Source organism: Dreissena polymorpha, chromosome 10 (genome assembly GCF_020536995.1).
Source record: "Dreissena polymorpha isolate Duluth1 chromosome 10, UMN_Dpol_1.0, whole genome shotgun sequence".
Taxonomy (NCBI): domain Eukaryota; kingdom Metazoa; phylum Mollusca; class Bivalvia; order Myida; family Dreissenidae; genus Dreissena; species Dreissena polymorpha.
Genome location: NC_068364.1, coordinates 65,169,880 through 65,184,443, shown reverse-complemented (window position 1 = coordinate 65,184,443; position 14,564 = coordinate 65,169,880). Strand labels below are relative to the sequence as shown.

Genomic DNA, 14,564 nt, shown 5'->3' with positions numbered 1-14,564 from the left:
TTTGTCTTAATAATATGTTGGTTGAGTTCAAAAGTGGTTTCGGTCCGTTGAAAAACATGGCCGCCAGTGGGCGGGGCAGTTTTCCTAATTTGGCTATAGAGAAACCGTGTAAACACTCTAGAAGTCACAATTTTTGCCCAATCATCATAAAAGTTGGTTAAAACATTGGTTTTATTGATATCTCGGACGAGTTCGAAAATGGTCCTGATCGGTGAAAAAACATGGCCGCCAGTGGGCGAGGCATTTTTCTCTATTTGTATATAGTGAAAACATGTGAACACTCTAGAAGTTACATTTTTGGCCCAATTTTCATGAAATTTGGTCAGAACATTTGTTTCCTTGATATGAGAGTAGAGTTCGAAAATGGTTCTGGTCAGTTCAATAACATGGCTGCCGGGGGCTCTTTTACGTATTTGGCTATAGAGAAACCTTGTAAACACTCAAGAAGTCACAATTTTTGCCCAATCATAATGAAAGTTGGCTAAACATTGGTTTTATTGATATCTCGGGCGAGTTCGAAAATGGTCCATATCGGAAAAAAACATGGCCGCCAGTGGGCGGGGCGTTTTTCTCTATATGTATATAGTGAAAACATGTGAAGACTCATATTTTTGTCCCAATTTTTATGAAATTTGGTCTGAACATTTATTTCTTTGATATGAGAGTTGAGTTTGAAAATGGTTCTGGTCAGTTGAATAACGCGGCCGGCGGGGGGGGGGGGGGGGGCATTTTTTTTATTTTTATATAAAAGCTTGTGAACACTCTAGAAGTCACATTTTTTGCCCAATCATCATGAAACTTGGTGAAAATATTGGTTTTATATATATCACATAATTAATGCCATAATTATTGGCCTTAGTTTGTCCAAATTTTCATTATATTACACAAAATCCTTGTATACACTCTCACTGGGGGCTGACGAGGTCAAAGCGTAGTCCGTTTCGCTACGACGTCGGGTATATGTTTTACTACGAAAACATTGTTAAAATACACATGACATCGATAACGGATTAGTAGAAAATTGTGTTTAAAACATGTAAGATTATGCTTTTCTACTGACAAAACTCTGAATTTAAGCACAATGAAATTTCATAGGTCTGTTACATCAAATTATAATCCAAGATGTGTCTGGTTTATGCGGTTAAACATGAAATATACCGCTGATTTATCAAACCGAAGTAAAGTTTCACTTAAAAAAATGCAATTTAGGTTTACAACTGTGTTAAATGACACAATTTTACAATTTCCAAATTGATCTATGTATCGTGAAGCCACTTGTGTGTTTAGAAATATGTAGGGTGACCCAGTAATCAGAAGTAAAGGCTATTATTATTACTTTTATTAGGCGTGATCATGTCTCTGACAGTATACGTATATGCCTCGCTACGACAACGCTTTAGCATGTATGCGTTTCTCACAGAAGACGTATTGGTTATCTCTCGAAGGCAAAATAAAGAGAAGTTTTTTTTAATATAGAGTCATTGAGTGGCGGGATGTTTCCTTTGAGAAAGAGGTAGTAACAACGGCACAACATGATCCGAAGCGCACAGTCAACATGGTAATGCACATTATTATGATATAATTAAATTCACGACAAGGCCAAAGGAAACGAAAATCCATATATATGTTCGTATACATGATTTTACCTGTAAAATCCACACCTGTAACAGCCGTAAGGTGTGGAAAGTAGAACCCCAATGGCACAAATCCGCAATTGAATAACAAGTATATTGTTGTAAAGGTGTGGCAGTGGGTTTCTGTCACAGGTTATTGTTTACTGCGTACATGACGGCCGGTAAATTTACCTCGTGTTACAATGCGGTTAAGGCCCAGTCTCACTATGATGCCGGCGGAGCCCCAGTGCGTGATCAGGCATCTACCGGGATGAACCGGGGCCCTACCGGGATGATCCGGTGCTCCACCGGGATGAACCGTGGACGACCGGGGACCACCGGGGCTCCACCGGGGCTCCACCGGGGAAGTATTAAAATGTTTAATACCTCCGGGATGAACAGGGAGTCACCAAGTAGGATCGGCAACGACCGGCGTGGCACCGGGAACAACCGGGACTGTACCGGGAAGAATCGGGACGGCACCTTAGCTCCACCGGTGCCCAAACACACTCCAGCAGAGGCACGGCAACGCCCCGGTGGAGCCCCGGTGAATGCCGGCAGAGTCTCTTTATAGCTACGTTACATAAGTAAACCGGTGCTCTGACGGTGCCGTCCCGGTTTTTTCCGGTGAAGTCCCGGTTGTTTCCAGTGCCAAGCCGGTCATTGCCGGTCCTTCCCGGTAACTCCTGGTTCATCACGGATGTATTAAACATTTGAATACTTTCCCGGTGGAGCCCCGGTTGTCCACGGTTAAACCGGGGCTTTGCCGCAGTTCTGCCGGAGTTTGATGCCGTTATAGCCCCGGTAAGTGCCGGCGTAGTGACGGTATACCGGGGCTCTGCCGGGACTGTGCCGGCTTTCACCGAGTTCAACTTTTTCGTTTGGATGTTAATGCGCACAGTGAAGCACGGCATCTTTTGCGCTGAAAAATAGCAGTCTGCAGTAACTGCAAACTGCATGTGATATGTCCTGAAATGAACACAGAATCTTCGTTGAGCAACCTATACATTATATTTGTACTTCGTTGCGCAACCAATACATACTCTGTGCGAAACCTATACATAAAGCGACTTGTAATTTCCTTCGAAACAAAGCATTTGAATGATTAAAATATATGTTCGTAACCTGTTTTGTACTTTAAAATGTGAAATGTTCACTGAATCAAAGTAACATGTAGTTTTATTTCATTTAAGTTACCGTAATTGGATATTTTCACAGAATAACCACCTTATGCATTGCTTCAAATCGAAATATTTCGATTTTAGCTCAAAATGAATTTAAAGGTTGCAACTACGCGCATTTGTTATTAGTTTGTTATTGAAAATAAGTACCTACCATTACTGGATGTTCCGTTCTCTAATCCATAAACACCAGAAAAGATGAAGCTCGCCTGATTAAGTAGTGTATTTACACAATGTTTTCGTAGTAAAACATATACCCGACGTCGTAGCGAAACGGACTACGCTTTGACCTCGTCAGCCCCCAGTGACTCTAGAAGTCACAATTTTGTTTCAGATTTTATGAATCTTGGTCATAATATTTATTTTTGTAAGCAAAGTTTGATGTTTGGTAAGGGGGGTCAACTCAAAATATAGGCCACCAGGTCAAATCTTACAAAAACAAAATCACTCCATATGCCAGAGTTTTGGTTCAATAATGAAACTTGACCAGGATGTTTGTCTGGAAAATATCTAGGTCAAGTTTGATGTTTGGTAAAGATTGAATTAACTGACTCCTCTCAGGTGAGCGAACAAGGGCCATCTTGGCCCTCTTGTTTATATTTACTCCGTGTTCTTCAATGGTTATCTTTTGGTTTCCAGAATCATCACCTCGTATTGATAACATTTCTTCTTCGGATTCTGGATCGCGTGTCGCCGAATTTGATACAGTTGAAACCGCAGGAAAATATGCCCATGATGTTTGTAGTACGTATAAAAAATTTCTTTATTATATCATGTATTTTGTGATCAACTTGAATTCAGGTTCATTCCAGATAAATGAAGAATTTGCCTCAGATTGAATTGGGAGACAGATGGATCATGGCCAAAGTCACTGTTTATATAAATTCCAGAACTTCGGTTATGATGGGGATATTATGCTAAAATGTTTGTTTTGGTACTTTACACGCAGAGACTTGTAGAGTCAATGTCATTGTCACTGTTTTCAAGATAAACCAGTGGTTTCCACTTAACACGTTTTTTGCAGAAAGCTTCCATGGATTACATGGTTTCTTGGTATAGCCATGTTTCCTGTTTATTGGTGCCCAACTTGCAATTGATTGTTCAATATTGAACTTTTAAGTAAAACATTATATGAATGCTTTCTGGTCTTCATGTATTGTTTGAAACAGAAATCCTGACATTCCGATGAGTGCTAGTACTAAGCTATTATTTGACTTGTAAATACGGATGTTCTTCCAAATTAACTGTAGTGTTCTACAACAGTGTTTCCTGTTAAATCTGACTTAGCAACCGCAATCTCTGATAACTAGTACATTATTCTCAATTTACAAACAATTTTAACGACAAGGTAATTAATTTATATGTTTGTTTAAGTCTTAGTTTATATGACATTCACGCTGTGTTGGTAAGTAAAATGTACTTATTTAATACGGGAGCTTCCTACATTTTATCTAGTTTCGGCGTCAACAAAACAAGAGAGGGATGCTATTCAAGGTAGTGAAGTCATTTATAATCGTAGCCAAACACCTACCAATGCTGTTATATCGCACGCAGAATTAACAGCATCAGCAACAGCATCAAGCGCACAGGAATTAACTATTTCTGGAAGAACCGAGACGGTCTCAAACAGTACCAATGAACAGAATGCGTCAGGTAAGCTGATTGATACATTTTGGCTTAAAATAAAATGTTCATATAAAGCTGCATGCATTGTTTCACTAAAAAAGTACCTTTTCGCTCAAAATATAATATACATATAATGTTTCACTTCTTCTGTCAGTAAATACGCTTAATTTAGTTCATGTATCATATAAATGTATGACCTATAGATAACATTTATGTATCATACCATCATGAAGATTTAGTAAATGAATGTACCTGCGTGTATACCGTTATATTAGCGGATCTTTATCGCAAATAACACAATATTTGCGTAGAGTCGGTTTAAAAGAATCGGGGGGGGGGTATGTGTATTCGGGGGCTACGTTTAAGTTACGTTAGTAACAATTGACTGACAAAATCGCGCATGACGGATTATTTTCACCTGGTAGGCCCCTTCTTACAAAACTCCCAGAAAATATGTCAATTATTTATAACTAACTTGGCTTTAACGTAGTAACCTACGTACAGCTACCAATCTCCAAGATAACCCATCTACATATATGGTTGGGAATGAGATTTTGATCCATCTGGTTAAAATATTACTCCATCTGCTGAACTCTTATTATGAAACTGCTGAAACATCTGAAAAATTGAAATAAGATATTTCTGCACTGAATACTTAATTAAAAGCGCAAGTAATCGGACTGTTGTTAAAGAAGATAATTTCATCACACGAATAATTTACACATAGTTGTTGATGTAAATAATAACTTCTAAGTAAATTGCAATATATAATCATATGTGCTTGTAATTGTGTAACTTATAGTCTACATGCAATATTTGAATATCGCAATATTGAGCTTATATTACACGTTTGACATGCAGGTATGTTGTATTGAAAAGGTAAGTACTAAAACATGTATGTGAGCATGAGGTTTTTATTGGCGTGGAGAATTGACCTCAAGTATTTTAGTTTTATGACTTGCACCGTAGACTTACATGACATGTTTCTTATGTTGACTTTTGTTTAATATTTGCCAATTTATCATTGTGTTATGATTGTTATTCCATATAAGTTAACAATATGTAGTCATGTCATACGTTTTCATGAAATACGCACAGTTCTTTAATGAAGTATTTAAACTACAAATGCACGTGGTAGGGAGAATTCTACCGAATGGTATGTAAGCTTTCGCCAATCTAATATTCGCATGGTGTAGTAAATGTATGTTTTTTACGATGCATGCGTGTTAAAAGTAAAATTGCATATAACTTACAATAATAAGAGAGAATTGTATTACCACTTGTTTGAGATTGTCGAAAATATCTTGGTCCTAAATATGTTTTGCTTGTATAAGGTTACATTGCTTTTAACTGAAATATAATTTGCAACATAATTGATGACGATATTTATATAGTTATTTTATATTTCGCGGTATGCTTTGAGAAGGCGTAGTTCGTATAGACCCACGACACCTCTGGAAAAGGTTCTTTTTGAAATCATTGAAATGCCTCATTAAGACTTATTTAACCTCTGACAAAACCAAACGATTGATTAATGATATATTATTCTTTCAGGGTCCGTCTATAGGAAAAAGAAGAAGAGGAAGAAGAATAAGAAATAATGTTCAGTGTTTTTTTTTCTTACTGGGAAAATGATAATCTAACATGTTATACAAGATAATGCTAATATATGTGTGTGCCTTGTTTTCTATGTGAAGGATCGATTAATATTATAGACTTGTTGTTAAACTGTTGATGTTTTTTAAACCTATGAATTTTATATGCAAGAATAGCTCATTTACTTTCCTGCTGCTATTATTATAATCATGTTATTTTGTGTTAAAATTATGCTGTTCGTCTTTTTAAGTCAAAATGTTTTATTACGAGTTGTTTGAATAGGATTTTCTCAATTGTATGGTTTATACGTAAACAACTTTGTTTTAAGCCATTCAGTTAAAATCATAAGTTAAAATGAAAATTCGGTATAGCTGCCACAATGGTGATTAATTGTTATGTGCGTCCGTCCATCCGATTATTTCGCACATCTTTTTTTCAAGAAATCTTAAAATAAATGGACACGATCGATTAACATGTGGAGACGGCGTTTTATGTGCAACACCTGTGTTCACAGCTCAACAGTCATAATAAAAGGTGATTTGTCAAATATAGGGATTATGTAGTTTTTTCGGACTATTTCATTTTATCAAGAAATGTTTAAATGAATTGCAACCAATTATCACAATGTGGAGACAATGCGTGTCAAAAAATGTAAGATGGATCAAAGGTCAACGTAACAAAAAAAGGTCAAACATGTTCAACCTATACCTTTATCTATCAAATGTCAAATCTACGGGCCAATGGCCTATCATGTTAATAATACATTTGCCCGGATTGCGATTCCAATTCCCCGAAGACATTTTTAAAACAATGTGTAAATCTGAAAATTTCTTAAAAGTGACGCGTTGGATATTCTTTACGAGCTGAAAGATTTTATTGTTTATAATATTTTATTTTTACATGATAACAAGCATTCTAGAAACATGTTGCAAAAGTATAATGTTTGTTACTAACTAGTAATGCACGTGTTATTAGCGATTAATAATCGTTTATGATCGTTTGATCTTGCCATTTGATAATCAATTTATTTGATGATGTATTTATATTGTGTGTTTTATTTGTATAATTGTCAGTGTGTTAGTAACTGGATGTGTTATACTTATCCATGCGACTTAACGCACAAAATACGCATTATTTTTTATGTAGGCTTGTTTGATGCGGAAATGTTGTTTGTCAGAAGCAATATTTGGATATTTATATAAACACTACGGTAGCGTCAATCAATAAAATGACGATATAATTGATGGTAACGTTTATATATTTGTATGTTGTACCTCAAATAGTGATTTGCATATACATGACATTGTGTATGAATACACATATAAAAAAGCATAAACTGAATTATATATATTGAATTAGATTGTAATTATGCATAACCAGAGACGTAGAAAATGTTATCTACGTCTCTGGCGTAACTATCTTCAATAATATAACACGTTTAAATATGAACGCGTACATAATTTTCACATAATATAAACTTAATACAATACTTATTTCTACAGGTAATTGATGATGATAACATGTGTAACTATGTTGTAATATTGTTGTTTCTGCTGATTGTGTTGTTGTGCTTTATTTACATTATTAACGAGAATTATTTCCTTGTTATGTATTATCAATTCTTGCTGTACGTCCATCTTGACAACAATATAACTTATCGATGATGTTGCTTTCGGGTGAAAGCTTTTGTGACGTTTTTCATCAAACAGTTTAACAATTGAAGATGAATTAAAATCAATAAAACCTATGATTATTTTCTTCAAATAAATGCCATTTTATTATTACTTATTTGTTCATACCTTGTTAAAAGATAGAAGTTGAGTATATGAAACACGTATTTTATATTCCCTTAAAATGGTCATAAATAAGATTCGTGTAATGGTCTCGAACACAATACGCGAATATCATACCTTGATCTCCTTTGAAATCAAAATTGGCCGAGTAACTTGTAAATTAACAGCGCATGCACGAAGATAATGCCAAAAGCTAATGTTTTGACTCTTTGTTTAGTCTTTTTTATTTATAATGAGTATTTACATGGCAGTGGTGAAACTGGCAATTGTATGAACCGCACCAGTTTTAGTCTATAATTTTCAGTTTAAAATGCCATACTTTATTTGGGCATTGCATGTAATTGACACAAACTCCTTTCAGATTTTGTATTTAATTATTTTTGTAAAAACAAATGACTATTCAAGAGGATACTTTAGATTGTTTTTGCAAGTTATATCCAATTTGGTGCATTGCAACATTCTTATGTTAAACCAAGTATTCTTACAAGACTTGCTGAGTTTCACGTTATACCTACATGCAGTCCTCGAAATTTTCAGATATAAATCATATTAATTTATGTGAATTAATTACTTTTGTTTTGTGAAGCATGGAAACATTTATTATGTGTTGTAATTTAATGTGAAGTTTATTAAAATACTAGAAAACCTTTCAAATACTTTTTTTATTGATGTCATATCAGAGAAAATTAAACTATCTCTAAAACAAGATGTGTTTGTGAAACACAATGTCCCCCTATATGATGTTTGACCTTGTAGGATGACCTTGACCTTGTGAAGGATGACCTTGACCTTTCACCACTCCAAATGTGCATGCCAAATATCAAGTTGCTATCTTCAATAGTTCAAAAGTATTCATAAAATAAGCGATTTGGGCCACATATATATGACCTCTTACCTTGAAGGATGACCTTGACCTTTCACCACTCAAAATGTGCAGCTCCATGAGATGCACATGCATGCCAAATATCAAGTTGCTATCTTCAATATTGCAAAAGTATTTATAAAATAAGCGATTTGGGCCACATATATTTAACCTCTGACCCTGAAGGATGACCTTGACCTTTCACCACTCAAAATGTGCAGCTCCATGAGATACACATGCATGCCAAATATCAAGTTGCTATCTTCAATATTGCAAAAGTATTCATAAAATGAGCGATTTTGGCCACATATATTTGACCTCTGACCTTGAAGGATGACCTTGACCTTTCACCACTCAAAATGTGCAGCTTCATGAGATACACATGCATGCCAAATATGAAGCTGCTATCTTCAATATAGCAAAAGTTATTGCAAAATGTTAAAGTTGGCGCAAACAGACAGACCAACAGACAGACCAACAGACAGGGCAAAAACAATATGTCCCCCACTACTATAGTGGGGGACATAAAAATGCCGCAACTGAAAATAAATTAACAATCAGATTCTTGAAAGCTCACCTGAAAAACTGTAAAAAAGAGCTATACAGAACCATCGTATTCATCAACACTATTAAAGACATAAGAAAAAAGAATAGACGTAGAACAAAGAAACATGTGTAGAGCGTTTGCAATTATACAAGCTACACACGTAGCGTATGTCCTAAATAAAGTGTCCTTATCTAATTGTGTAATGAGAGCTATTTAATTATATGTCAAATTTAAATGTTAGCTTGAAAAGTTAAAAATCTCCTTGTCTTAATCAATGAAGCACAGAGCTTCCAAAATTGGTATGCGGCATCATTCACAGGTTTATCAGTGTTTGCCTTAAGTCTAAAAATTGGTAGTTAAATCCAGACCCAGATTTTGGGGCAACTATAACTACAGAGGCATGACTTGAACAAACTTAACATAGGACCGATATAAGATGTTACCTACTAATATTTACACTACTGAACCGTTTTCATTTAGAGATTTTTAAATTTATTTTGCCGCTGCAGTCTTTATATTATCATGTTCCTCATAAGGCGTAGCCTGTTTTGATTCCTAAGGCATGATTAATACAAGCTTTGTAAAGGACTACTAACTGATCTTTTGCACTAAAGATCAAAGCTCTGGGCCTTATTGGTTTAGAGTTATAAAATATTCCTCTATGTTCATACTATAAATTTGGGGAATTATTTTAGTGAATTGTGTTAAGGGCCTCTAGATTTTTTCAAAGATAAGTCAAAGTAAAACTGATGACACAAGAGCGAGGCCACTGTTGACCCCAGGCGCATAATTTGAAAAAACTTCGCAGAGGACCTCAAGATGATACCACATGCCAAATATGACAGCCATGGCTTCAGGATTTTATTCAAGAAGAGTTTTAAAGCTTTTCCTGGTGTCAAACTGGAGACCCCCTTGGCGGGGCCAGTTTTTACCTTTGATGCATAACTTAACCAATTTTTGTAGAGACCCTCTAGAGGATGCTACATACCAAATATAAAACCATGTCATTTGTGACTTATGACCAGAAGATTGAAAAGGCATTCCCTACATAAGTATATGTAAAACTGACGACCACAGGGTTTATACCATAAATACAATGTATATCATAATTTGAGAAACTTTGTAGAGGTCCTCTGGATGATGCCTGTAGCCAAATACCAATGATGAAAGCAATGGGCTTAATGACTTTAGACAATGAGATTTTTATTGTATATACTTTTCCACATATAAGGCTATGTAAAACTGGTGCACATGACAAGACCCCTGGGGAATCATTTGAACAAACTATTATGCTTTAAACCAATAATGAAAGCCTTTGGCTTTGCAGTTACAGAAAACATTTTAAAAGCAATTCCCTTCATAAGTTCTAAGTAAACGTGGTGCGCAGACGGTTTTGATCCCAGTGGCATCACTTGAAACAACTGCGTAATGACAATAATAGAATGCTACATACCAAATATTTAACTCATGGGGTCGTGTGCTTTTAGATTTTCATTTTCATGTTATTTTAGGGGCCAGTGACCTTATTTATCAACAATCCTAAATAATTTGAACAAATTTATAGAAGACCACCTAAGGAAAATGTCTGTGAATTTGTGTCATATTCTACCCATAATTTGAATACGTCAAAGAAAAATTTCTTCGACATATGCACAGAGAGACGGTTGACGGGCAAAATGGTATGCCAAATAGCTCAACATGAGCACGCTTTGCTAAGGTGAGCATATAACAAGAAAGTTTAACATTTAAAAACAACAATATATTCTACCAGTAGTTATATTTATGTGCACATTTAAAGGCACATTTAGCACTTATTATAGAACACAGGGTGTGTCAGGTAATCATAATAACTGAATATAGGAAACATTGTTTGAATTACATAACTGAACTGTAAAATCCTACTGTAAAGTTCAAATCAACACGGAAGTGAAGACACTTCTGTCAAATCATCATCGTTGTCTGTACATGTGTAAGTGTCCGTCAGATTGTCGGTAGAAACATCATCGTATTCTGAATCAAAGTCATCACATTCCAGGAAGTCAAACATTCCTACCGAACGCTCGGGAGGCGGCTTTGATTTTGCTGCATTCTTTTCCTTTGGTGGAGGTTTAAAGTTCTCATTGTTTAATCCCAATTTCAAGTTGCCAGAGTTCTGAGTAGTGAAACTGTCACTGTTATCATTACGGCTTGTACCCGATGACCTCGTAATTGCACTTGTTGACCTTGAACTCGTTGACCCAGACCCTTGAGATCCCAATCGTCGTCTTGGAGGCAGAAGAACATTTTTCCGCTCTTGTCCTTCCTCAGATATTGGTACATGCATTGCTTTATCCCGTTGATCTGACTCTGGAAACGTTTTCAGTGGTGGATTTATGGGACCTGTCAATATTCCCTTAGCCTTAGTTTCTCTGGTAGCACCATTAGCTCCTTGAATCACTTGGTCACTTCTAGGATTCACAGGTTGAGTATCACCATTCATTTTAACGTCATTATCCTGCGCTATTTGCTTAACTTTGCCTTTAAGATTGTCCTCCTTAATTGGAGGCTTTTGTTTTGACTTTGATGCAACTGGCAAATTATCCAGTTTACTTTTATTAAATGTAAATAACCCTGTACCTTTATGGCCTTTGGTCAACACTAAGGCTCCGTTGCTTATGGCATCTTTAAAAGCATGATTTGTTAAAATTTGTTTCCCTTTTGACCCAGATCCATCAAATGCACTTACCTTCTCTTTTGGCTCTTTTTTAAGAGCATTCACTTTTGCCACATTGAAAGCGTTTCGTTCTGTTTCTAGGCCTTTCGTCCTAGGAGAAATATAAGTTTTATTAGGACTTTCACCCAACCCTTTGGAGGGACTTGATGCTTTTATTATTTCACAATTATCACTGACATTATTTACTTCTTCGGCATTTGGCAACTTTGATTTGGGAGTTTTTGGTCTTGGTGAACTTGTTTCACTAATTTTTTGTTTCGTATCCTTTTTGTTTCCAACTTTAGCATGATTTTCATGCAATTTTCCTTGCTTTTCACTGACATAATCCAAGGACTGTTTATCAATTCGGTCACGTTTATTCTTTAAAGCTTTCTTATCATCCAGACCTTCTACAACATTTTGGTTTTCTTTCACTGTTGATTCAATTACAAAATTATTACCACTAGTAAACTTAGATCCCTTATTATTTTCTGCACACTTAGTCTTACAACCAACACAAGCGAGATCATTTTGCACACATTTCTTGGTATCGGCACTTAATGCCATCTGCTCAGCAGCTATATCAAGAATGTCAACATTTTCAGGACGATTTTTATCGGCTCCACAATGCATACAGTGTTCTGCTTCCACATTCAGAATATCAACAGTCTCATCATTCATCGCCGACCATCTATGCACTTCTGCAGTCACTTCTATACGCTCTGGATTGTCAAAAATGTCAGAATTCTCTAATGACGGGCCCCTATGCTTTCGGTATGGATTCGTGTAAGGCCTCTGATTGAGCATTTCTTCCTTTTGCTCCTGCTCAATATTCAAGACATTAACCTCCGTTGTTCTATTGATATCTTTATTATCTGTCCTTTCTACACCTGGTATTTTAGACACATCCTCATGAAGGGTAGGATCACCCTGTTTTCTGTATGGATTTGTATAAGGTCTCAGAATATAACATTGATCAGCACTAGAACTATTCCCAGAAGTGATTGCAAACGGTACATCAGGCTCATTTCCTAACACATCACCTTCAGCTAGGTCTTGGTACTTTCTTTTTTCCTTTATATTAGGTCTTTTGCCCACATATTGTTTACCAGCATTAGTAACTTCTGGAAGGTCTATAGTCGCTTGCAAATTAGATTCCTTATCCATAGCTGCAGCTTGGTGTTCGAGATTTCTGTATGGGTTAGTGTAAGGTCTTGGTGAGTATTGCGGTTTATCACCAAATGTACTTTTATCGGCTAGATTGAAGCCAGTACTGGCTCCACATCCACTGATACTTTCTGAGTGTCCATTAGATATGGCATGACCTTTCTCTGTTAACTGCAACTGACCAGGGAAGGGACCCTGATGTGCAGGATAAAAGTCTATAGGATTCAATTGAAAATAATTGGCAGGAGAGGAAAAAAAGCTATTTGAGTGATAGTTTGTTACCACATCAGGTTGGTTACCTATAGGACCAAAAAAATCACCGGCACAATATCCTTTGTTGTTTAAAAACCGCGACCAACTTTGACCATCATAAAAGTTCATTTTCCCATTATGCCCAATCTGTTGTTTATGATTTGAAGTTGCAGAAGACACTCTGCTGTTTGGCTGAGACTGGGATTTCCGTGTTTCATGCTCTCTCTTCGCTGTATTGCGTTTTGCAGTCAATACATAGTCACCAGAGAATGGTCTCTTTCTTGAGGCCTTTTCTGTGTCATTTCTAGGTACCTCAGGAGGGAGGTTAACTTTTGTATTCGCATACTTGAAGTCCCTCGCATTTCCTTGGCTTCCTTTACTACCCCTGCTCGATGCAGACCCTAGTCTACTACTGCCCATTAGATCTTTCTGCCCCGAATTTCTTCCAGCACCTGCACTGGCTCTAGCTTGTGCAAATATTTCATTCACCAAGGGACCTAACTCCTGCAGATTGGTGACCTCCCCTGTTTCTTTGCAGTTCTCTTCAGCATGAATGACCTGATTACCTCCCATTTCAATTTTGTCCTCGTCTTCCTGGTAAAAACTGGTTTCCGTCATTTCAAGTTTCACCTCCCGACGACGGCCTCTTCTAAAGCTACCACTTGGAGAGGGATTAGCTCCTTTGAAATTGGCAGTGTTGGATGTTGAATTGTCCCCCTTCACTTGTTCATAATTTGACTTTGTATTGGTATCCGTTTGCATGTTTTCTGAAGAAGGCAGTTCGCATTTGGCAGTGAAAATAGAAAAATCTGGCAGCTTAGGTTGGGCTTGAGGTAGCTCAATTTCTGAAATGCTATTTGACTCAGAAATATTTGATTGCATGTGTCCGTTGCTCTGAACATCTTGGTGATTTTTATTAGGGCCAAAAGGAAAACCATTTAGCCCAGAACCCATACTTATATCAGAAGAATCACTCTTACGTCTTCTTCTGTTCATAAAATTTTTCATTTGATAGGAATTCATTTTCAGCACATTATTTGATATTGGCTCAAAAATTGGCTGAACCCGCGAATTAAATTTTTTCCGCCTATCACCTTTTCTTTTTCTCCTCTTACGACGCTCCTCCTCCCGAATTTCTCTTTCAATATCACTTAGTTTCTGGCTCATACTTGACTCATACGACCTGCGATGGGATGCCTTGGATGACCCTTTTCGTGAACCTTGTGACATTCCAT

General features: G+C 36.6%; 2 protein-coding genes across 8 annotated transcripts in view; one reads left to right on the top strand and one right to left on the bottom strand.

Annotated features, from left to right (window-relative positions):
- Positions 1–8,463, top strand: part of LOC127848621 (sterile alpha motif domain-containing protein 9-like) — a 23,039-nt gene extending 14,576 nt beyond the window's left edge. For all 4 annotated transcript variants that reach the window (XM_052381184.1, XM_052381186.1, XM_052381185.1 and 1 more), the window contains exons 8-10: positions 3,434–3,538; positions 4,250–4,447; positions 5,975–8,463. In XM_052381184.1, coding sequence (XP_052237144.1) covers positions 3,434–3,538; positions 4,250–4,447; positions 5,975–6,021 — 350 coding nt within the window. In that variant the 3' untranslated portion in view covers positions 6,022–8,463. The remainder of the gene's footprint in view (positions 1–3,433; positions 3,539–4,249; positions 4,448–5,974) is intronic.
- LOC127848622 (uncharacterized) overlaps positions 8,457–14,564 on the bottom strand; it is a 44,361-nt gene continuing 38,253 nt past the window's right edge. Inside the window, exons 13-14 of one of the 4 annotated variants that reach the window (XR_008034602.1) lie at positions 8,864–14,564; positions 8,457–8,598 (exon numbers count right to left, since the gene is read on the bottom strand). Coding sequence is in view for 1 of the 4 variants with exons in the window: in XM_052381187.1 (XP_052237147.1) it covers positions 11,134–14,564 (3,431 nt within the window). In the remaining 3 variants the exon portion in view is untranslated. The other 3 variants (XR_008034601.1, XR_008034603.1, XM_052381187.1) reach the window with 3 other exon arrangements.